Consider the following 26,117-nt stretch of genomic DNA (forward strand, 5'->3'; position numbering starts at 1 on the left):
CTGTTGAACGATTTGTTGTTCTTTTGGATGATCGGTCAAGCGAATGCCAAACAACAAATGATGCTCGACAGGAACTTTTCACACGCAAAGGCCGCTCCATTGATTCTATTCCACCAACATCAGCGGCTCTCTATCAGCACACACGACTTGCTGTGTATCAAGCAGGTTATTGCTGGGGGCAATCTCTTAATCCCTCGCCAACACTGCCCTCTCCATCTGAGTACGGCTAAACAAAAAAGGTGATGAGATGTGTCCTTGGCAGCCTCTGTGGACAAATTTGTTGCCAGCAGCAAAATCATGCATGAAACTATTAACAAGGAAAGGAGCTGCCGCGGAAGATGTAAATGTGTAAAAGCTGACCTTCCGTGCACAGCGTTATGTAAATGTAACGGCTGCTTGACAGGCTATGAAATGACAAAAAGTTTTGTTAAATATCATTTATTGATCATAACGTATTAAGCCGAGAAACTGACGCTATTAATAGATGAAATTTGTCATTTAATTGACGTTTATAGTAAAATTTTGTCATAAAATTGTCACTTCTTGAAGAAGTCTTTAGTGGTCACAGTATAAAATATTAATTATTAGCTATTAAAATCTTTTAAACTTGGTTTTATTCAGAGAACTAAGGTTAAGTCCAAAATGTCGTAAAAATTGTGAAAATGAGTCATTAAATGCAAAAACCATAAAAATCCTACACTGGTGACCATTTTACCACAATTTCTTTAGTCAAAAAAATGTACAACTCGTCCTTTTGTTTAAAACACATGAGAATAATATATTTATCAAGGTATTGGATAATGTATATATACTAAAGTGTTTTTCACAATACCGGATTTGGCGGCCATCTTGGCGGCCATTTTGAATTTTGGCCGCCTTTTTGATTTTTAGGCTAGGGTCTCGATCCAAAACAGCTAGAATGACATCAAACTAGAATAATCCAAAGTGGTTTGCTTGTAGAATTAATAAAACTATTTTATGTACTTTGACTCTAACTTTTTTGAGAAAGCTGATGTTACCTGATTTGTTGGTAAAGTTTAAATTGATTTACATGTATATGTACATGCAAATATATTGAATACATTTCAACGGAAAAAACCTACCAAAGGCAATAAATAACGAGGACAAAACAACAAAAAACAACAAGAATGCTTTATCAAAATATTTCCAGAAGTATTAAAGAAAAACGAATCTTAGCATCTTGAGGCAAAATCATGACCAAAGCGTAATCTTTCGGAAGCATTAATCACAGCAACATTACACGAGAATTGCAAATTCGGCTTGACTGAGTCTGTACATGAGGAATAATGAAAAAGTGCAGCATCGCTCACGCCAACTAGCACCGACTTGAGCTGTACTCAATTTTCAACACTTAAAAGTAGTGGAATCAATGACCCCAAAGGACCAGAAAACTATAACAACTCTTAAGTGAAGTTTTGGGAAATTTTTAACAGCTGCCACACAGCATGCACTTAGCAGTTGCAACAACTTTGAAGTCACTTACATAGCCACGAATGAGATTCTACAACGATTCTGCCGAGTACGCATACCATTAAACCTGAAATTGTAACTTGATATACTCTTTCAGATGAAATTGACCCTACGACATGTAAGAAATGGTTTCTATATCAGTATACTATCCGTTTATCATTTTTTTCTAAATGTTTTGCTGGATTTGTAACATATTTACATGCAATAAGAACTTATTTATATTTCAAAAAACATTTCTGTTCTTGCAAGACCCAGACACAACTTACAAGTTTTTCATTTTCTATCATAAATCTGGTGAAATGCCAAAATGCAAAAAAAAAGTATTGTTTATCAGTATTATCAGTTTCAAATTATGCATTTGCTGTTTCTGCTACTTCTAAAATATGATTAAATGAATTACCTTGGAAAATGAAGTTATTTACATATTATTGATTACACATTATTATGGTGAAAATTTAAAGACACGTGTAAATAAAAAAGCTGATGTTCAAATAGAAATACTTAAATAGTAGAAACTTACATTTCGGTCTTCATTTTCATTGTGTACAAGTGAATTACTCAATCAAGGTGCAGATTAATAACAATGTTTTTTCTGTAAGCAAATACTATTTTTTTCTTTAACTTTTAAGAAATAAAACACAAAGTTGATAGATGACTTTCTCGTAAACATTATACATAAATATACATGTATATCTGAACCTTACTTGAATATCAAACACGCCAGTGCGCTTGTACTGTTTGTACTGAAATAGCTGTTATTTACAATAAATCGTTCTCAATATGTTATAAATAAATTGAATTTATATGTATATAGTTTCTCGTCAAATGTTTGTCAGTGCAGAAGATGGTACAATTTGTTTATGACATGAGTGTGATTTACTGTCGGAAACATCTCATGTAAATTAATCGATGTTCAATTTTGCAAACATTGCAGACAAGGAATTGACAAAGAGAGGCGATAAGAAAGTATTGCATTAACCTTTGTCATGCATATTAAATTTGTGTAATTGATTTGCCCAGCTTTGAATTTGTAATTGTCCAATTAAAGTGTAAGTGATTTGTCTCATGTTTCGAATATTGAAAGTATGTAATTATCAGTTACCAAGTAAACCAACCAGGTCATTCATTACATTGAGACACTCAAATCTAGTTTTCTTTATTACTTTGACATTTCTTATCACATATCACATTTCTTTTGTATGTCATGCCATTGACATAATGAAGAGACCGGAAATATGGAAAGCCTTGACTATCTTATAATTATAAACCTGAACATTGTTATGTCCAAATAGCAATATATTGAGTCAACCTTTCCTTATTCAACGTGCACTCATCAATATATTATGTGGATCCATCTTTATATGTAGTCAACTGAACAATATATGATATCAATGTGTCTTTATATGATGTCAATATATCATTATACGATGTGCATTTTTGAATATATTATGTGGAACCATCCTTATATAAGGTCAAAATAACAATATATTATGTCAGTCTGTCCTTATATGATGTCAGTCTGTTATTATATGATGTGAAGTTATGAATATATTATGTGCAATAATAATTATATAGAGTCAACATTATATGATGTCAATGTCTCCTTATATTATGTCAATCTATCAATATACACTGTGCATTTTTCAGTACATTATGTAGAATCGTCTTTATATAGAGTCAACTTAACAATATATGATTTAAATGTGTCCTTATATGATGTAAATCTTTCATTTTACGATGTGCATTAATGAATATATTGTGTGGAACCATCGTTATATAAAGTCAAAATAACATTATATTATGTAGAACCGTCTTTATATAGAGTAAACTTAACAATATATGATGTCAACACGTCCTTATATGATGTCAATCTTTCATTATACGATGTGCATTAATGAATATATTATGTGAAACCATCTTTATATAGAGTCAACTTAACATTATATGATGTGTATGTGTCCTTATATGATGTCAGTCTTTCATTATATGATTTGCAATTACGAATATATTATGTGCAACCATCTTTATATAGAGTCAACTTAACATTATATGATGTCAGTCTTCATTATATGATGTGCAATACGAATACAGTATGTGGAACCATTCTTATATAGAGTCAAAACAACACTTTATTATGTAGAATTGTCTTTATATAGGGTCAGATACAATTTACTTTGAGTTTTCCCGAACGGTGCATAGTGAGATATAACCCGGTAAATTTAACCCCATCAGTACAATGACAAAAGCTCACGATATAATGATGTTTGACTGAATATAAAGCAGCGGTCATATAACAATAGATGCACATCGTATAATGAAAGATTGACATAATATATTGATAAGTTGACTGTATATAATGATGCAACCACATAATATATTCATAAATGCACATCGTATAATAATAGATGCACATCGTATAATGAAAGATTGACATAATATATTGATAAGTTGACTGTATATAATGATTCTACCACATCATATATTTATAAATGCACATCGTATAATGATTGGTCGACATCATATAAAGACACATTGACATCATATATTGTTCAGTTTACTTCATATAAGGATGCATCTACATAATATATTCATGAGTGCACATTGTATAAAGAAAGAGTGACACAATAAGACAGTCAAGGCTTTCCATACGGAAAAATACAAAATGAAATTGTACTAGATCTAGAACAATAATCCCGTTTCTTTCAAAGTTTGCAACATCTTTTGTTATATAGTTTGTTCTTGAATACATAGGTTATTTTAACAACCCTTATGTGAAGATAAATGCAACGAATGAGATGAAAAGGTTGAAATTATTTACATTTTTGACATTATTGACATAAGAGTGATTTAGATTTAAATAAAACAGATTCCAAATGTGTACATTTATTTCTTGTATTCCTAAAATATAAAAAACAAGATCAACAAGGAAGAGCGGCATTCAATGAACGCAACCCACAACACACACACACATTTGAATTTTTGTCAAATAATGACGTAACGTTAAAAAACTCCACATGACTTGCAATTAGTATTACGAGAACTATAAAAAGAAGATGAGAAAAGCCTCGGTTGTATTACAATATTTACAAAAAAATTCTCAATTGTAATCGATTCATTATAGTGGTAAATCAACCTAAAAGATATTACGAAAGTGTCTTAAATTACTCATACAAGTGTTATTTTTATGTTAACATGATAGAAATACTATTGCAAACTGTGTTATAATAAGATAGTCATGTATTGTTTAGTACTTTTGGACTGCTCATGTTAATTTCATTAATGTTTTGTGTATGATAAAATATATATCTGTTAGCTGTTTAGACACATTACTTCAAATGAACTTTCCCTTTAATTCCCATTTGTTATCTTACATAGTGCGTGTCTATCTCCTTTCGCCGCCCTTATGTCCACTCCCTGTTTTTGGTTTGGTGCCTTCTGGGTGCACTGCTTAGGTGAGTCGTTGGATGCGTCATGTGAACGTTGCTTTTGATTTGTTGATCTTTATTCTCGTTGTTTTTAACTGAAAGAACATTACAAAATGAATTCCTTTGGTCATTTCATTGTTTATTCACTTTGGTTAAATTGGCAAGACATAATATTAATATACTGTTTACGTTACAATTTTATGCCTGCTGTATCAATGTTCAATTACCAGAAAAAGCCACGATGTTAACATATCCCCTGTCTGATTATACGCTGAAATGACTGGTATAGAATTACATTATTCGCAACATTTAATATACAACTGAGCGACATGGGTGGGAAAAAACATATATCTTGAATTAAAAGTATATAATCAGCCGTACCGTATTATATACGGTTTAATTTCACACTCGTATATAGTAATTTGTAATATGGATTTTCTTTCATTCATTTCATATTTGTACATCTGATATATAAAAAGTATCTATAAAAATATGTATATATAAAAACGCAATTTATCTGTCATACTTCTTAAATATACCAGCCATAACAGTATGAAACCTTTTAAAGTATTGTATATGAAAAGAACATACATGTATAATCTGATGAACATCCATCATAAAGGGAGCTATATGCATTTTCTTCACATGTTATCACTTGTAAAGATTGGCATATTATCCCTTTTCAGTTTGGTATCTTACTAGGTGTCTATATGCAGTTCTGTATGATAAGATTTTGTCGGAGACGTATTTAATGAATATCCACCTTAATGTAAAACAGCAACATTAACAACAACATTAAGACTGACAACAAATGCAAACAAAGCAAAATTATTAAAAGCATTAAGCTGAGCAATTTCATCTTTTGTATAATAGTGTATCTTGTAGGATAGACGTCTACAGTAATGCTATCAAAATATGCCCGACATAAAACAGATATGTCTAGATCTGTTTTATATTCCAGCTTAGCTAGAGAATGATGAATGTTTATATTGACAACTTTGTCTGGCAAACATTGATTCATTTAAAAACATTCACTTCTGCATATTGTATTATATTTATAATTACATCTGCTCCATATTGATTAAGATTCTATGAATATAAAAACAATTTTGTTTCGTTTTATAGGTGTACAATATATACGATAATGTCTTATTTATTATTCAGTGGATATGCTATTACCTAATGATAGCAAAACCCTTTACGCCGGCTAAAGCAGATTTCAGGTTTTTATATATCTGTAAGCTTTAAAGAGTAAGAATTAAAAAAAGATATTTACGTTGTACTTTAATCATGCTGAAATTTGTTGCATATTTTAAATGTGTCCATCACACAGAAATGCATACTTTACCTCCTTAACATACACCGAATCAATCGATATAAGTTTTTATATTGTTGTTTCCAATGCTTCCTAGGAATCACATCTTCTTCCTTCTACAGATTTTGATAAAAAAAGATGCGAAATTTTCGTTAGCTGTCCATAAAAATATTAAGTATCTTTCTTTAAATAAAAAGGCATTCCGACAGTTTTATCTGTGTTTTGTCTTCAATGGAAACGGTTCAGAGTAAATATTTCAAACTTTATCTATTGTTTTCCATTAACGTTTCTGTAAAAAAGAAATTATCTGTATTTTCTTGATAGACATATTTCATAACAAAGTTCAAGAGTATAGTAAAAAGTTCTCGCAAAAATGTTAGATTTATTAAATCTTTCATGAATTCAGCTTGATAGCTATTGCTTCTAGCCATACAATGAAACAAAATTAATTGCCCATTTTGCCAATCATCTCTGCTGTCAATATTAATTCCAAATTTCCAAGTTAATCAAAATGATCACGGTACAATAAAAACCTACCTACTTTATTAAAATCTATTGGGTTGCTTTAAGATTTGATATTAAAGAATAAAATGAATCTGGGAAGATAATAAGCCGGTAGATCGGTTATTTGAATTAAAGAATATGTAACAGTTCTTGAGCGCACCTAGTACCAAACCAACTAGCATTATATTTTACTTTCGTCTGATTTAATGTTAATTTAACTCAGATCTTAAAATAAGAGGTTTGAAAGTAGATTTGAATAGATGTCGACCCTGAATCATTACAATTCCAATACGATTACAAGTTATACAATAAATTCATTTATATTCTCCTGAATGTGTTAGTATCACGTGTAGAATTATTAAAATGTAATTAATTCATCTTTAAAATCAGTTTTTATCATTATCACCAGCTAATTTTCTAAAAATACAATATTCTATTTAAGTAAACATAAACAACAAATATTTACTCAATATTTTTGTGTGTCTTGCAATGATGTGCAAGAAGCCGTAATAAAGTGTTTTGCCTAAATATCATTGGCTCATAAAATGGATTCAATAGACAACGAAAGGGTGGTCGCTCACTATTTCTTTAATATTCTGGCCATTGTATTGAAACACTTGAGTTTCTTGTTTGCGTATAACGATCACAAAATATCTCCGCCACAATTCATGGTAAATCATATGATTAAAACTTACATCTTCATAGTATTATCTGTTATCTGTATGTAATCACGACCAAAGCTAAATTAACATAAAGTTTGCATATAAGGTCTTGTCCCAAAAGTCTGATTATTTGTCCAAGTAATAGAGCAATTTCTATATGTATGTAGAAGTTATGCTATGAACAGCTTTTTCCCACTGACCTCTAAATTTGACATTGATTTCTTTACCTGTTTTATTTTTGAAACACTATGTTTCATAATGGTGAATATTTGTATGATGTGACACTATGATCCTTCACGCATTTATAGAATAGTCTGCAAACATAAAGATTCATTCAATCATTTCTGGGGATCTTAACATGCTCTGGAAAATGTAAAAGTTACTCATCACCCTTTAGTAGCCATCCTATAATATATCAAGTTCAAACGGGCATACATTTGACATTTTATGCGACTCATTGTGAAAATGCCTTGTGTTTAGAGCTTCAACAAAAACCAAAAATGAATGAAGATAAAAGAAAGGAAAGGTTTTTTTACAATATATAAAATGTTATTTTAACCAATTGTCAACACTGTTTGGGTGAATATCTGACTTACTAGTTTATACCTTTTATATAAGCGCAGACATATTTCATGAAAGAAACTCTGTCGAAGTACATTCTGGGTTATTATTTAATTCAGTAGACATAAAATACTGATAAGTTTTGAAGACTCAGATAATACAAAATGTAGCTAGTTTCATATTTTTTAGAAAAATAAACAGCATTGGCACTATGATCTCTATCCTGATAAATAAAACCTGATATCATGATTCATTTCTAGTTAGTGTTTATTTGTACAAAACGTGTATCAAAATATATACGTATAGTATTTGATATAATGAAAAATTATCCACCGTCTCGAATCTATTTAAGTTATCCATTTACAATGAAAACTTACAATACACACAATTTGAACATGAAAATGGAGTCGATACTTGTTCTTATGTTCTCTAAGAAATTGTTATCTTTAAACAATAAATGTGTACAATGTTTATTCGATAGCATAAGCTTAAGATAAAATGATGTACTGTCAAGATACAAAATTATTAATCTAATTATACAAAGATTAAGGTGATTATTTCTAGTTCTTGTGACAAAATGAGTTAATAATCAAACACTTTAAAGAATAATAATTATAATAATATAAATACCAACGACGCGGTTTCAAACAAAGAATACATGCTCAGTGAGCAAAAAAATCAGTTTTCTTATCCAATTCAATCAGACTGCTGAATTGGTAAATGTCTTTGGAGAAACCTAATTTTATCAGCTTAACTTAATTTCACAACATCCTGAAAATGAAATATTGACTTGAATGAATGCCTCCGCCATATAAGCATGATTACTTCGATGTTGAAAAATGAAACAAACGGGAGTTGTCTCATAAGTCATGAATCAAAAACATTAAATGGAAATTGCAGACAGTACAAGTTAATAGGAACATCGGCTTGACCCGGTGAAGATAACTGCATAATATTTTGACAATTAATCATAGAAGAAAAAGGTATAAGGTGCAGGTGAAATAGGACACACACAAAATTCGACCTTTGACCTCCAAGTGCGACTTTGACCTTAAAGACTAATTTTCCGACAGTTTATTAAGTAATTATGCCAATGAGATATGTATAAAATGTTTTCACTTATTACACGTCCCTCTCCTATTTTCACCGGCCTTCCAGTTTTGTTTCGGGGTCATCTGGGTGTCCAGCCGTTGCGACTGGGTTGTTTCGGGGGAGGGAGAGAGCTGCGTCCTGTGAAAATTTGTTCTTGTTTAAAACACTGCTGGTTGTCAAATGGCAACCACTGTCTCGACTCGCGGCTACATGTTGTAGAAAATTGAATATTGAAATATGTTATATACTAAAGACATGTATCAAAACAATGGGAAACAAACACAATAAACCCAGGAAAAAATGTTACATCATAAAACAAATATTTGTAATTATACAAGACGTGTTAGTTGAAGACGCGTGTGATTGATTATGATTCTTAATATATTTTTAAAACTGTTTTACAGACAGATAAAGAAAACTTGTTTGTAAAACCGTCAGTTCTTTCATACAGCGTTCGACCTATTTCTTTAAGTTCTATTTAATTTCTGTCCTTATAACCTGTTAAGATATAATGTGTAAATGACTCGTTATTTGCTGTCATTCCTATTTTTGTTCATTTCTTGTTTCATAATATGACATTTACATAAGTGTTTGACAAAAAAGATATTTAAATAGCATATTTGTCATATTTACGAGAAACAAAAGGAAACATTGATTGTTCTACACTTGATGATCTTAAGACCGATAGAAACGTTATAAGTAGAAGTATAGTTTATTCATATTTTGTAATTTCTTCATTTACATAATTTACGATATTGATGACAGACTGTTGGAATTGAAACTTCCTGTTATTGTACTTTTTGTTAACCACTAAGATATAGTTAAATAATCATATAGCAATCACTTTGTATATGATTTGACATTTTTTGAGACAATAATACTTTATGTTTTATACTTAGCTGTTTTTCAATGTTCTTTTTATATGTGTACATTATACGCAGCTATATTTGCATTTGAATACGAATTATGAGACTAAATGTTACGAACATTTTCTACCATTGACCAGGAAGTGGATGGGTGGCATACCAGAAATCGAATTCTACGGTATTGGATCACATGTTAATGCTGTATACCAAACATCAAGAGGATGTAGTAAGTACTTGCTGAGAAAACTGTTACGATTTTTTTAAAGTGTCTTTTGATGTATTATCTGTGATATGCAGAATTCATCACGTCTGATCATTTTCAAAATTTTATTTTGTTTACTTTCCCTTATAATGTTCTCGTTTTCTATTACTTAACATTTCATTCAAGGTTTTAACATTATATTTTATTTCTTGTATAGTCTGAAATAGCAGATAAAATTGAGAAAATATGAACCCCTGAAGAATTTCATTATTGCCTATCTAATTTGTATTTTGCCTAATACACTGTATTTAATACAATTTTCTATCGACACTATCACGTCTACTCTTTGTCTACATTCTTTGCAAGTACGTGTCTAATTCTGATATATATCTTTGCAACTTTTTTGCAAAAATAGTCTACATCTTAGAATTTAGAACCAAGAATTATATTTAATCTGCTAGTATGAACAATAAAAAACATCTGTTTATCTGCATAATTTAGAAATTTTAAAGCAATTACGGCCATGTTTTATTTACAAACATCATTAAGTAATTGTAGCATTCAATTTGATTTCACAACTGCTCTCATTTGATCTGATACAATTCTGATGCATGTTTGATGTTTATGAAGTTATGCTTCAATATGTAACCATACTTTATAACGATTATTAGTACTTACTTTATATATCCAATTAAATTTAAAATGCGTGTAAAATGTTCCATGTTCATAAACTGCATATTATTTATACATATTTAAATTAGAACAAAAAATGTTTGATATATATGATTTGTCTTCTCTTATCATCAATACGGCATAAACCATATCAGCCCCTATTCTGTTAGATCCTAAAATAATTAGCTTTGCCACCATATAGAGCTAGGCCAGACTTCACATCTGTGTAGTCTGGCAAGGCTCAATATAATGTTTGTTGCTCAATTTTTGTATTTTTATACAATATTGAAACTTCCTTACATGTTAAATAGACGACTTTTCTGAATTAAAAGCTGAACAAACAAACTTCATGAATTCAGCTGGTGAAGGCTTAGGTTATTGTCTCCATTCAATGTTTCCTTACCGTCTAAGAGATAGTTTTGTCTTTGTAAATTCCTTGTCTACAATATTGCAAAAATGAACTTGCTCGATTAATTTGAGAGAGACATTCTGACAGTTAATCTCACTCATGTCATACTGTTTTTTCGTCTCCTGCACTGATTAACATTTGACAAGAAACTAAAAGCATATTAATTTCGTTCATTAATGAAATATTGAGAAACATTAAGAAATATTTACTGTAAATGCTATTTCATAATAGACGTACAAGCTTACTCGATATTTACTTACGTGTTCAGACTCTAAAGGGTATACACCTTTCTCGATTCTCAGGTTTTCTAGGTCAGTGCACATTCAATGCTAGACTATGAATAATCAAATACCTGAGATTTGAGTTGGAGCTTAGATTCTGTTTACCTTTTTGGTATAATGGAATATCCAAAACAAAAATGCATTGTAACAAAACCAATTGATTTAATATTTACATTTTATGTCTTTTAAAACAATGTTTAAACGTATGGTTAGAGGTAAAACAAATTAAAAGTGTGATCATGTCAAATGTTTGTGAGTATTCCTTATTTAGAAAGTAAAAAAATTAACGGAACCTCTAAAGAAGAAAAAACAGAATTTCTTAAGAAAACCCAACACAACAAGTTGAAAATGATGTCATTAAACACTTGTTTTCAAACATGAGAAAACATATACAGTATGTTCTCGGAAAACCTTATATATGATAATTGTATTCTGGTCTTCGCGTTATCTTCCGGTCATGAAATAAAAATATTTAATTGCCCATTTTGTCAATTAAGGTTAACAATCTTTTCAACATACCGAACTTATGAAATTGAAGGCAAAAATGATTTTAATGACCAAGTTACTTTACTTCATGTTGTATGTTCGGCGATAAGAAGTTTTATTTTTCAAATGATGGACTTATTTTTTCCCTTTATGGTCTTGGTGTTTTTAAATTATTTAAAAATATGATTAAAAGTGAAACGAATTAAAAGTCTGAATTCTGTCAAATGTCTGTAAGTGTTCTTAATTTAGAAAGGAAAGAATTAACGAACCTCTAAAAAAGACACTAACCGAATCAAAATTGAAAATGTTGCCATTAAACACCTGTTTTCAAACATGAAAAATAAACATATCCAGTATTTTCTAGAAAAGACTTTATATATAATCATAATTGTTTTCTGGTCTTTACATTATCTTGCGGTCATGAAATTGCCCATTTTTTTTAAATTTAGATAAGCAATCTTTTCAACATACCGAACTTATGAAATTGAAGGCAATAATGCTAATAATAATCAAGTCACTATTCTTCTTGTTGTATGTTCGACTATTAGAAGTTTCGTTGAATTTGATTGAAATGTAATTTTCTAAATGATGGACATATTTTCTCCCTTTCTTGTAAATAATGTTTTTAAATTTTGATTATATATTATATAACAAGGGATACAACTCAAAATTGCTCCATTAATGAAAAAGTAAATAGAACGCAGTATATGAAAGCTTTTTTTCTTGTGATAGTTGGACATTCATGAAAGAATCGATAATTTCAAAACAAAATGAGTCACCTTGACATAGACAAGATATGTTTAAAAATAATATCATTTTTACACACGTTCGTAAAATTTCTGTTTATAAAATTACACGTGTTAAACGATATCTAATGCAAACGTATGCTCAAATAGGAAGTTTAATCATGTAATCGGCTAAAAATCAATCATCCACCACCATCAATTATGCAATCATTAGCTTCTAGTAAAAAATATTGTAACATTTTTTTTTCTTTTGATAATTTCTATCCTCGGCTTCCATTTTGAATGTCCCCGTATGTTCCATGCGTAAACTCAATTTCTATTATTAGTGACCGTCAATTTCATTGGGTAATTAATAATAATAATCCGGATGATAAAGGCGTATAGCTGCGACAAATAGCGGTTTTTTCATCAGCCAATAAAAATACTTGCAACATAACCACACTTGCATAATGGTCGATTCTTTGACAGCCAATGTAAATATGAAATGTTAGTTATTTCCTGCAATGTAACAGGTTTAAGTGAAAAGTTTGTAGTAGAACTTGGGTAATGGCTTGTTCATACATAAACTTCTACAATAACTTTGATGGAAAAGAGGATATTTTATACAGTTTACACGTGTGAATGCATTTTACGAACCCGTGCTGGTAATGCGAGTCCACGACTTGTATCCCTTGCTTATATTATATATACAGATTTAATAAAATAAGTACAGAATTCCAAAAACTATATACAATTTGATAAAAAAAATCTTAACACGAAATAATTACAATGCTTTGAATTGCATATTTAATTATGAATATCAACTTCATTATTTAAATTAATATTATCAAGGTTCCATTAGATTTTATTTTACCTTTAATAAAATGTATAAAGAGTATTACGGCTATTGCTACCTGTCACATTGTCAATATTGTCACCTTAACAACGGACTATTATCTACCAAAAATAAATATAATTGATTATACAGCGAGGAGATTATTTTATCTGACGAACCACAAGATTTTACGCAATATCAACTGATATTTATTGATAAACAACAATTATGATTTAGGACACACGTATTGTAAGTTAACATGTTTTAAAGTTAGTTATACATGTAGTAACTAAACGTTAATCGTGTATCTTTAGTGAATATTTACGTGGTTGTTTCTGTATACCTTGTAAAAAGTTATATTTTGAGCATAAAGAATATGACTAGTCCGGTGTCGCCTGCTATAGTACTCGAGAATGATAATCCTGAGGCAATATCTAAACCTTTCACAGAAAGTGGGAAATGTAAAGATGAAGTCACGTTAACATTTGACGATGGACAAATACTCTTTGTGTCACAAAATTTCTTAATATTGGCGTCGCCGGTATTTGAAGCGATGTTCCGTGGGGATTTCAAGGAAAAACAAACAAGGAATGTTAAGCTGAAAGGAAAGAAACATGAGGACTTTATAGAGTTTCTAATGTGTATTCACCCTGGAACGACAACAACTGTTACCAGTAAGTATAAAGTCATTATCTGTAAGGGGATTATAACCTCAAAAATAATGATTTTTTTTAGAAAAAGTAAAATTCATTTGATATTCATTTTTTAACAATTTTATCTACATTTATTTTATAATGTAAAGTATAATTAGTTTTGCTGAGATTATATTTTGGAAATAAAGTGTTACAAAGTGGAAAAAAAACTTTTGATATAGAAATAGTGATTGTAAGTGATTGTTTAACATGTTTTGACTCTAAAATGAGCGCAACTCCTTCTAATGCTGAGAAAGAGGAAGAGCATCCCAGGATTGACAAGTCCTTGTGTAAGCAAACAAAGATGCCTTGACACTGCTGAAGAATTTTTCAAGTGGCCAGTCACTTTCTGATATGACTTTAAATGACCGTATGGATAAAATGTTTGAACTGCTAACGTCTTTGAAAAAGGGCCAGGAAAGTTTTGCAGAAAATATTTGACAGAGAGACTAAGAAGGGATGTCTTGTCAACTATTGACGATAAAATAAAAGCGGTAAAGGTAGACATTGATTTGCAGTTTGCTGGCCTCGATAAACGAATAGCTGACCTAGAAATTGAGTATGATCTCACTTAAGTCGCACAATGGTTTACAGCAAGATAAATCCGTTAAAAATTGTGACATCACGATAATTGGCTCTAATCTACGGGAACGCCCGGGGAAATCGCCGTAAGATGACGCAAACGATTTGATCTCTGCTCTAGGCACGGACATATCGAGTTCCGTTAAAAATCACAGATGCAAAGTAGATGTACCGACAGACATAATGGGAAACCACCGTTACTTAAAATTGCATTTGAGAATGCTGACCAGAAAATTGATGTTTTACGTGCAAAAAAAAAGCTAAAAATCTGTTGCTGCATACAAAGATGTATACATCTTTGGTAGCAAAACGCATATCGAACGTATACTGGAACTTAATGCTAAAACATTATTGTCTCAAATTCCGAAGGGAATCAGTTTAGAGTAACTGGCAATGGTCGTATAGTGAAAAAAGATTCCCTGCATCAAAATAGTAGCGGTCGTTCAGATAGTAGCGGCAGTTAATCCAACGCCCGGTTGACTGAACAATCCATTTCGATATCACAGTTAAATGTAGCTGGCTGGACGGAATCCAATCATCTTTTGAGATCTAATTTAATTGCTCACACTGAATCAGATGTGATTTGTGTTAATGAAACCCATTTGAAAAACAATCAAACCATTAATGTTGAAGGTTATCGATTTTATTGCACACAACAGAAAATCAATTCACGTAAATGCACCAAAAGGTTCAGGGGTGTAGGAATGTTTATTAAAAATAATCTGATCAATGAATTTGAAGTTGACGTCATTGATAAGGCCTATGACGGCATATTAGGGGATTTCATTTACGTCAAAGACAACTGACCACTCAATTGTAATATATTCCGAATATCTTTCACCAGAAAACTCGCCATCGGGACGTAATGCTACAGACTTTTTTGCACATCTGCTTGGTCAAGTTTACCTGTTATCAGAGAGTGACGCAATATTTGTTTGCGATGACGTCAATGCAAGAATCGGGGAACTTTCAGATATAATTTCGAATGTGGATGGAATTCTTGAAAGATCGATTATCGACAAAACTGTTAATCAACACGGAAATACCTTTATAGAATTTCTTCTTGATTCAAAAATGTGTTTATTAAATGGCCGTTTTTGTAAAGACAAGGATAATTTTACGTCAGTATCAAGTAAAGGTAAATCAGTTGTTGATTATATATGCGTTCCACATTACTGTTTGAAAGCGTGTGAGAATGTTGAAGTTATTTCAGTGGAATCGATAGTAGACAAATTTAAGTTGCAATCGCTGATAGGGTCACGCAGTAAACTTCCCGATCACTATATGTTACGTTTTACATACAATTACAAAACCGTTTTAATTGAATTGAATTGCGGTCGCAGTTCAATACCAAAATTTTTAAATTGAAAAGAATTCCTGAAGATTTTTTAACATCACAATTGGCGAAAACAGCTTTCATTGGTCTAATACGAAATATTGAGTTGTGTAGAGAAAATCAACAAAATATAGATAACATTTATGATCAATTTTGTAAAACGTTAATAAAAGAGATGAATGCTCATATTCCGTCATTTAAGTGCTCTAAGAAAACACGAAAAAGGTATAAAACATTTAAGCCTTATTGGAATGATAATATAGAGACCCTCTGGCAACGTGTACGTCAGTCTGAGAGAGAATACGTAACATTTCACGGTGATCGTCGAACCAGATTACGCCTTCAAAATGAGTATATAAACTGTAGAAAGGCTTTTGATAAACAACTGCGTCGTGCTGAAAGGAGTCATAAGAGGTCTCTCTCGATTGATATTGAGTGCACGTTTGCACAGACAATCCAAGGGAATTCTGGGATCATATAAAAAATCTCGGTCCAAAAAATAAAAATTCTATACCTATGGAGGTTTATGATGCAGATGGGAATGTGACTAAAGACTGTGATTTTGTTTTCAATAAATGGTCAAGTGAATTCGAAAGCCTTTATAAACTGTAACGAAGCCGATGAAAATTTCGACAAGGAATTCTACGAGCAGATTTTAAATGAGAAGTGTTTCTTAGAAGATCTAATGTTAAGACCCTCTTTTTGAAGAAAATCAGCTGTTGAATTTCCCTATACGTCGGTCTGAAATAGAAAAAATTATTAATAGTGCGAAAAAATGGGAAAAGTGAGGGGTATGATAATTACCGTATGAAGTTTTAAAGTTTCCCATCATAATCGATGTTTTATTTTCATTGTTTAGTTTATGCTTTGAAACAGGAATCATCCCAAGTATATTGGCGAAAAGCATTAATTCCCCGCATACCAAAGGACAATACCAAAAGACAAACGTGTTACCACTAAACTATAGAGGTATTAGTCTGCTGTTCACTTGTTAGACAAACTGTATTCAGCGTTTATTAAATAATAGATTAAAAACTTACTTAGAAGAGGCAAAAATCTACTTGCTGATGAACAAAAACGGTTTTTCGTTCTAAAGGTCATGTGAGGAACATGTATATACCAGCTTGTACCATTATTAGAAATAGACTTATAGACAAAACAAGATACTTTTGGAAACGTTTCATTGATATACAGAAAGCATTTGACTTTGTTTATAGAAATATTCTTTTATACAAACTTCTGTCAAAAAAATATTAATGGTAAATTCTATAATTTTTATTAAGTCAATTCTAACGCGGACACATTCATCGTGTGTTAAACTTAACGGTATGTTAACAGACTGGTTCCCAACTGTGTCAGGTGTCCGACAGTGAGACAGCAGTTCTCCGACAATTTTTCGCATACTTCATTAAATGATCTTGTTGAAGGCTTAAATCGTCTTAACAAAGGTGTTTAAGTTTAATGATGATATTATATTGTTGTTTTAATTTATTTATGCTTTTTTTTTTTTTGACGATATTTTTTTTTATTAAATTATCAGAAATGAAAGAGATATGCAGAATGATATGTTAAACTATTATTAATGATTGGTGCAGAAAATGGCGACCTAAAAATTAATGAGGTCGAAATCGAATGTTATTCATTTTAGATTGCAAAGGGGAAAAAGTCAAAGTAATTTTACATATCACATAGGTGACTTCGGATATTATGTTGAATCTAATTATACATATTTGGGTGTTTTTAATGCAATGAACATTTAGATTTTTCGTAATACTCTGCTGATATTCTTTGTAAATCAGGGTGGTCGAGCACTAGGTGCAATTATATCTAAAATTCAGAATCATTAAGATAATTGGCTTTAAAACATATACAAAAATGTATTACGTGTATTAATGTATTATCTTTGCGTTGTGCCTGTAACTGATTATTGTTCTTCAATATGGGGTTTCAAAAAACTACAAGAAAACTAGATATTTACTCAGCATAGAGCAATTAGATATTTTATGGGTGTACATAGATTTGCTCCGATTTTCTAGCAAATTACTTGGTGCATATGGGGTGATTTGTGCTCAGCATTAGACGTTGGGGTTAATATACTGAGACTATGGAAAGACTTTGTACATATGGATGATGATAGTAGACTCACAAAAAAAGAAAGTGTTTTTGTATTGATTATACTACTGTTTTTGGAAATTAACATGGTGTTCAGATTGTTAAGCATATTTCTGCAACAAGTAAATTATGTCATATTTTGGTATGACAAACAAACTTCCAGTTTGATTTTTAAAGAATTATTGAAGGCTCTTCTTACTTGTTTACTATACAAAATTTCAAAATTGGTTCTGACAATTGTTACAAATGTGGCCCAAAGCTGAGAACATATGGTTTACATTAAAACAAATTATGAAACAGAAAAAGGATCTTTCATGTCTTCCTTAACTAAAGCAGAAAGATTTCCTATTTAGCTCAAAATTAAGATGCGGTTATTCTTCCGTCAAAACTAGAAACAGGGGACGATACGTTTGGGATTACGTGTTGATGAAAGAAATATGCACTCTTTGTACTGACAATGTTGTTGAGGATGAAACTCACTTTATATTGAAATGCTCTAGATACAACGATTTACGTGCTATTTTGATTTTAAATGTAAAGAGAGTTAACAGTGACTTTTGACAATATGTCTGATATTCAAAAACTAAATTATGTGATACAAAATCAATATGTTAACGCTGCAAAGTTTATTGTAAGAAAGTATGAAAAGAAGAAGGTTTATATCTTTATAAATGACCTGATGTTTTACATAATAAAAATTTACTTGAGTGTATTGAATCATGTTTAAAATATCACCAGACATATTTGAAAAAAAACAAGAAATATAATAACATCTTAACATTGTGTAGAATTTAGAGCTTTTTGAAATTTTGATATGCTTTGCTTGTCTATATGGAATTTTTTTGAATGATTGACCACGTGTATTTCCGATTATTTTTCTATGCTTTACATATTTTATTGTAAATCATTTATATGAATTTGTATATAGTTTTAAAGTGACTTATAGGCCCAACGTGGTCGGGTGTTGTAATTTGTTATATGTATGTTTATTATATTGTACATAACACAATGTCACTATAATAAAATTTACTTACTTACTTACTTACTTATTTCAATTATTACAGGAGACAATGTTCTGGACATACTACCTATTGCTGAAGAATATCAGGTCATGCGTATCGTATACAAATGTAAAACATGCCTGAAAAAGTGGCTCAACGATGAAAATGTGACTGCACGTAGAGGGAAATCTATTAATGATTATGTGAAGCCGGCTCGAAACTGCCTATATATCCTTCAAGCAGTCGCAATATTAAACGACATTGAGTTGACAACACTTTGCGTTAGAATAGTATCTCAATTCGGACATCGTATATATTTTGGCTCATATTCCCCAAATACCATCAACGGTAAAGAATTAAAAGAACGTATTTCTGACAAAGGGAAATTACCACCGTCGAGGAAATTTTTCAGTTGGGAAAGTCCCCGAGGTTTTCAAAGTCTACCAGCCCATTTTTAAAATATAACGTCCTTTTTCAGAGAAATTTAAATTTTTTTCCGTTGTAATGATTTCAAGGGGGGCAACTTTAGTAGTTTTGGTCACATTCTTACCCTCCCCACCTCGTTTTTACCCCCCGCCCCCCGCTTTCCCCTTTACCCCACAGGGTTTACCCCTCTCACTCCAGCTTCGATCCCGTCAAACTTTTTCGCTCCCGCTCAAGCTCTCGCTCCCGATCCCGCTCAGGCTCCCGCTCCTAATCCCCACCCCTTTCACTATCTAGCACGTGAATTGTACAATCCGGGGACACCAAGAACCAATGATTTTCTTTGTCTGATAAAGCTATTATACTATGTAATCTATTCAGTCAATGTCATTTTTTTAAATTATACTTTACACAGAGCTCATAAATACAGCAACGTGAGTCGGTGGGACAAAGACAAAGTTTATATATTCTTGAAAGGGTCTGACTATGTTGTTTTAATCAATGTATAATTTTTTCGGCTGATATCGCGTAACATCATAAGAATTGCGAGGCCACGTTCGCTTTCTTTCGATAGTTTTCATACATCTATTATTGTCGGCGACATACTGTTGTATTTTTAGCAAGGCACCTGGTTAAGGTTTGATTAAATGATTGAGTTTGTATGAGAATTGAGACCTCATTTGTTGTCATTATTTATTACTATAAATCTGTTGGGGTTAGACTGTGTATCAGTCTGGGAGATTTTAGTATAGTAACTCTGTCAACAGTTACTTGCATAAATTATGGACAAGAGGCCTGCAATTGTTATGTTTAGGGAACTCAATCATTGGTTACCATCATAAATATTCCAGGAATCAGTCTGTTTGTTTCTGGTACAGTTACTTGATCAACACTTGTCGTCATAAATATAGAAGGCTTAGATTTGTCAATTAACACTAAGGTAACCTCCAAATATGGAGAGACAAGGTATTTCATATAAATACTGGGACAAGATTTTCTAGGGGCAGTCAAGATTCAGGATTTTAGATTGAAGTTTCAAGAATGAGATCTTAAGAGCTAGATAGTGAATTCTCAGTGACTTATCAACCATGTGTGAGGAAGGAAAACTCTGTAACTTTAATTATTAATTGTAGAGTAGTAATTTAGAACATTTTCAACAAATAAACAGTGAAATGAAATTAAGAACAGTTATTGTGTATTTTTTATGCGGAATTATGGAAGAAGTAGAAATTATAAATTACGGGTGAAGAGAATTAATAACAATACACAATTAAAACCAAATCGTTAAATATTGTAGTCGATGTTCATTAGAACTCGCCAACTAAATTCAACTGAAGAAAATTGAGAATAAGCAAACATGATTTTATTTAAACATAATTATATAATTTCTTAATTATATAGGTAACGAATTTCTGATTAAGAATAATCAAAGGCAAATGAAGCTCTCGCAAAAAAGTACCACACACTGTGTGATTGTTTTTTTTCAGTCAGAAAATCACTCTTGATAGCCATGTTTTTTTCACAATTGTTTCACTATGTTTCACGAAGGTCTTGGTTTGTATGTATTTGTATTGTTATTGCTATTCTATTTTGTATGTCTTTTCCACACTATATGTGTTTTCTTTGTAAATGCCAAAGGCAATTGTTAGGCAATTGTTTTGCTGATGATGCTAATAAACTTGAAACTTGAAACTTTTCATCATGCGTTTAATTTATTACTTTCTAAGTAAGTAATACTTCATGCGCACTTTTATTTTATTAAAGCCCCATCAAGGTTATCATGGTTAAAACATAATACATATTAAATAGAAATTATAAAAAGGGTAAATAAACAATTGATTTCGAATGAATGTAGGTTCAATCCTGAATTTATCGAACGATTTGAATAAGACAATATATATTTTCGAGCCTCTGGTGAGTATAAATGTAGTAAATGAAGCTACACGAATATAATGTTCTATTCATCACACACCCATAATATGAAATGTTTACAGTAAAAAAGAACATCTTTTGTTATTTTATGCAGTGACATTTGCTAACCTAGACGCTTTTTACACAAAAAGGCACACTGTTTACATCATGTTTTTATAAGTACATATGTACAAAACATCAGTTAAAAATATATATAAAATCATGTTAAGACGGGAAAATCAATGTGGCCATACCACGTGACTTTTCGGGTACGGAACACGCCGATTTTTTACCCGATTCTGGTATGTTTTTTATTCACAACTTATTTATTACTCAACCGATTTTGATCAGATAAGGCGCAGAGTACCCGTAATTATATCAGCTATCCACGGTATATCAAAATTCTGAAAACCCCTGAATGGTTTTGAGAACATTCGAGTACAGTTTTCTTTTCATAGCCTGGGCCGAGGGGAACGATACACACTCATTTGTCATAACAAGCAATTTCTAGCAAGTCATATGTTTTTTGACACTATATTTCATAGAAAAATACATGTTAAATCTGATATGTTTACTATGTCCAATGTATCGAGTGAATGCAGTAATGTTTTAGCATATTTTCATAAAGTTATGTTGCAATGGTACGGAACACACTGAAATTTCAAAAGATACGGTACACACACAATTACTGTCTTTGTAATAATTCTAAAATAAAATGTATTAAAATTTAATTTCAATTATAATGTGAGTGATTTTTTCATAGTTATACTATTTATTAATTTAAACGAGAACCCAAGGACCTGTTTTGCAATGTATCATAATTGCTTACTTTTAATGTTTATATGTATTTGTGCACTATATTTCAAGAGATCACGCTTAACATTTACAACCTCCATGTAATTGTCCTATTTAAAATCACCTAGGGTATGTTAAACACTTCGATCTTCACAGAATCAGGTAGTTGCGCTCTATAGAAAGAAAATGTTGTTATATAATGCTGTGTTTATTGCTGTTTCTTTAAGTTTAAGTGAAGTAAGATATGTCTTTTTGCTTCATCCTGAAAAAATAAAACAAGGTCATGACCTTAATCGCTGAAAAGTATCATTACTTGATAACAATTTATATATATTTATATTTTGTTAATAATAAGCAAGTCATTAGGTACATTTTTGCAATATCATGGTCATGTTTAATTAAATCAAACCACAGAAGACGCTGAATTGGTTTGGGTCTCAGGATGTCAGAAAGGTGAAGACTGTGAGATTGTAAACCAATTTGTTTTTGTAAAGTGCCATCAATGTTGTTTCTAGTGTCATAACTGTAGTAAATTGGTTATAAGGCTAATTGCAACACTGATATGTAATTCATTGTTCATTTGGCTTAAAAATTAAAAACAAAAACAAAACATGAGTTGCCTTAACTTGGATTTGAACTCAGGACATCTCTCTTCCTATATGAGCGTGTAACCCCTCGACCACAAGGAAGTTATAAGATAACAGCCTGAAGAAAACCATATCATTCTAAATAAGGGTTTGTAACCCTTATTAATTTCGTTTGACACTGATGTAAATAATCATGGAGCTTAATATTACATGTATATCTGTAAAGAATTACACAATATTTGAAATCTTTGACCAATCGGGAACTACTTTTCTTCTCCCGAGAAGGCTTGAAAATTAATGCGCCCGCCATTTGACTGTCTTAACACAGTGATCCCCCCCTTATTTTTTCAGTGTTAGAGTACATATAAAGGTAATTAAGTAACCGCTTCCAGGGGTTCGGACTACTTTCCTTTTTTGCAAATAAGCATATCAGAGCCTGAAATTTCGCTACCATTATTAAATTTTGTTTGGTCTGACGACCAAAACAAATAAAAATGTAGTCGCCATTGCTTAAATGTTTAAAGGCATGAAGCTTTAAAAATAATTTTTAATTCATGTAATTAGGTCATTTTTTGGTTTAGTTTCACGGCTCATAAAACTGACATTATCATGTGGCGACTTTCGAGTTTGGCAAGTGCCCCTTTGGGTATAAATAAAGGAACGAACGGGCACCTGAGTAAAACGACCGACATTTCTGTACGGTAGTAAGAAAACTTTCTCAAATAAAAAATCGAAACATCGAAGTCACTTGTGGTCTCGTACCTACTTCATGTAGTATATAAAACAGAATGCAGCCTCCAAAATCCATAGCATTTGATTGACAAAATAGGTCAAAATATCATTTTGTCTTTAACACAAACACGCAAGCACAAATATCCATGATCTCAAGTGTTAAATACATCTTGAAATGAAAGTCCAAGATAGGCATAATTTTACCAAATTTCCTAACATGTATATCCTTACATGTATATGTAACAAGGTTACCTTGTATAAACTACGTTACGTTATATACTTAAGGACAATGAAAACGCACGGTCGGGATAATTGCATTTTAACAAGGAAAATATATTTCTTTTAAATATTTGTTCACAGTTTCATAAAACCGAATACATTCCGGTCATTTTGATACCAAAGTTATGAAAAATGATTGCATTTTTATGAAGTTATTGCATAATAAAGACAGTACCCGAAAAATCAAAAGTAACACTTTTGGCTAATTGTGATAAGATCAGAACGGAAAACAAATTGAACCAATTCATGGTTACTTTATGAAATGAAATTATTTTTTTTTAAACTGCTAATCATTAACTTCTTTTTCACAACTTTCTAGAAATGTTAGACACAAATAAGCAATTAAAATCTTTATGAAAATGAATATTAAACTATGCCAATGGTCAGTTTTAGGAATCGTAAAAGCTCACATAGAAATTGCATATACACACTTTTCCTCTACAGAAGGTGCTAAATTTTAAACACTTCTGAAGACTTGCTAGCAAGTTGTATGCAATGTTTCTACAAAGATATAACCGCTTGGTAGATTTAGGGACAAATTCAGTCTGGTCTGTCTTACAAACAAAGCGCCAACCATTTTGATGTCCGTCGGGTCTACATTTTCTCGGCTTCACCAGCGTTTTCGCACTAAACTACAGGCCGAATGACGTCAGATTTCACAGGCGACTATCCGCACCGTACGGTCTATGAGGCGACGATGTACATCTGTAAGAGACGCTGATGGAGGACATTGTTGTTTCTAAAGACCCCGACGGTGACATTACGAATAGACATTTATGAGCGACTTTGTTTTGGATTTTCAGTTTGGTTTTTATACCTTTGTTAAGTTTGCATTACTGTCATGAAAAAGTGTGATTTTGGGATTTTCACCTTAGGTTCTTCGATTTACTGGTGTTCATTTGATTTTAAACATTTTGAATTATTTTCAGTTGTTAAGTTTGCGTTTTGTATTAAAGTTATGATATATATCTAATAGAGTCGTTAGTGTTTTGTTTTCATGTAATAAAATGCATATAGTGCGGGCGTGCGTTTTCATTGTCCTTAAGTATATAACAGGCCTTGTTACCATATGGGTTCTTCAAATTATCAAATTATTGATTTTGATTGCACGTAAAACTGCAAATATATCTGTCCATATGTAGATAATTTGATAATTAAATGTAGATACATGCAGTTAGTTTGGGACCCTGGCAGATGATTCATACCAAATATCATGTGGCCGAAAAAAAACTTTAAACTTTCCGTGATTAAAAAAAATCCACTTACATCAAAACCAGCGTTTTTTTTTCTCCAAATTCGATTATTTAAACAACATTTTGCAAGGAACATATATTTCCAACTTACTCCTAACTTCTTGTTTGTTTATATATTCATACTACGTTTAGACAGTCATTTATATAGTCGAACAAACAAATTAAATGAAATAATAATCGCACATAACAGATGTCCATGATTTTCACAATTCGTTTTATAATCCAATAGAATATACCTAATTGATTTAAACGAAAATCAAACAAAACAAAATTTAGAATGTCTTCCTAATGTCTTCTTGAATACCCTCCCTAAAATTTTAACATTTTATAGCCAAATATTAATTGCTCAACATATAAAATCGAATTTTGCGCAACGTACTCTCAAAATGTTCTTTTATTTTTTTAATAATCCTGTTTACATCGATCTGTAGGCATAATGATACTTTGCAAAACAGGTCTCAGGGTTCTTGTTTAAATTAATAAAATGTAAAACTATGAAAAAAATCACTCACATTATAATTTAAATTAATTTTTTATATATTTTATTTTAGAATTGTTTCAAAGACAGAAATTGTGTGGGTACCGTATCTTTTGAAATAACAGTGTGTTCCGTATCATTTCAACATCTCTTTATGAAAATATGCTAAAACATCACTGCATTCACTCGATACATTGGACATAGTAAATATATCAGATTTACCATGTATTTTTCTATTAAATAATGTAAAAAAAAACATATGACTTGCTAGAAATCGCCTGTTATGCCAAATGAGTGTGTACCGTTCCCCTCGGCCCAGGCTATGAAAAGAAAACTGTACTCGAATGTTCTCAAAAAACCATTCAGGGGTTTTCAGAATTTTGATATACCGTGGATAACTGATATAATTA

General features: G+C 31.3%; 1 protein-coding gene across 1 annotated transcript; it reads left to right on the plus strand.

Annotated features, from left to right (window-relative positions):
- Positions 1-13,739: 13,739 nt before the first annotated feature.
- On the plus strand, positions 13,740-19,707 carry LOC132728130 (BTB and MATH domain-containing protein 38-like). Its single transcript, XM_060713749.1, has 2 exons — positions 13,740-14,200; positions 19,313-19,707. Exons 1-2 carry the CDS (start codon positions 13,903-13,905, stop codon positions 19,705-19,707), a joined length of 693 nt encoding a protein of 230 aa, XP_060569732.1. The 5' UTR covers positions 13,740-13,902.
- The last annotated feature ends 6,410 nt before the right edge of the window (positions 19,708-26,117 follow it).

This window comes from Ruditapes philippinarum, unplaced genomic scaffold (assembly GCF_026571515.1).
Source record: "Ruditapes philippinarum isolate M1 unplaced genomic scaffold, ASM2657151v2 ctg103_1_1_1_1, whole genome shotgun sequence".
NCBI lineage: Eukaryota > Metazoa > Mollusca > Bivalvia > Venerida > Veneridae > Ruditapes > Ruditapes philippinarum.

Coding starts and splice junctions, on each gene's coding strand:
- LOC132728130 (XM_060713749.1), top strand. CDS start 13,903: ATGACTAGTCCGGTGTCGCCTGCTATAGTACTCGAGAATGATAATCCT. Junction 14,201..19,312: donor AACGACAACAACTGTTACCA/GTAAGTATAAAG, acceptor CAATTATTACAG/GAGACAATGTTCTGGACATA.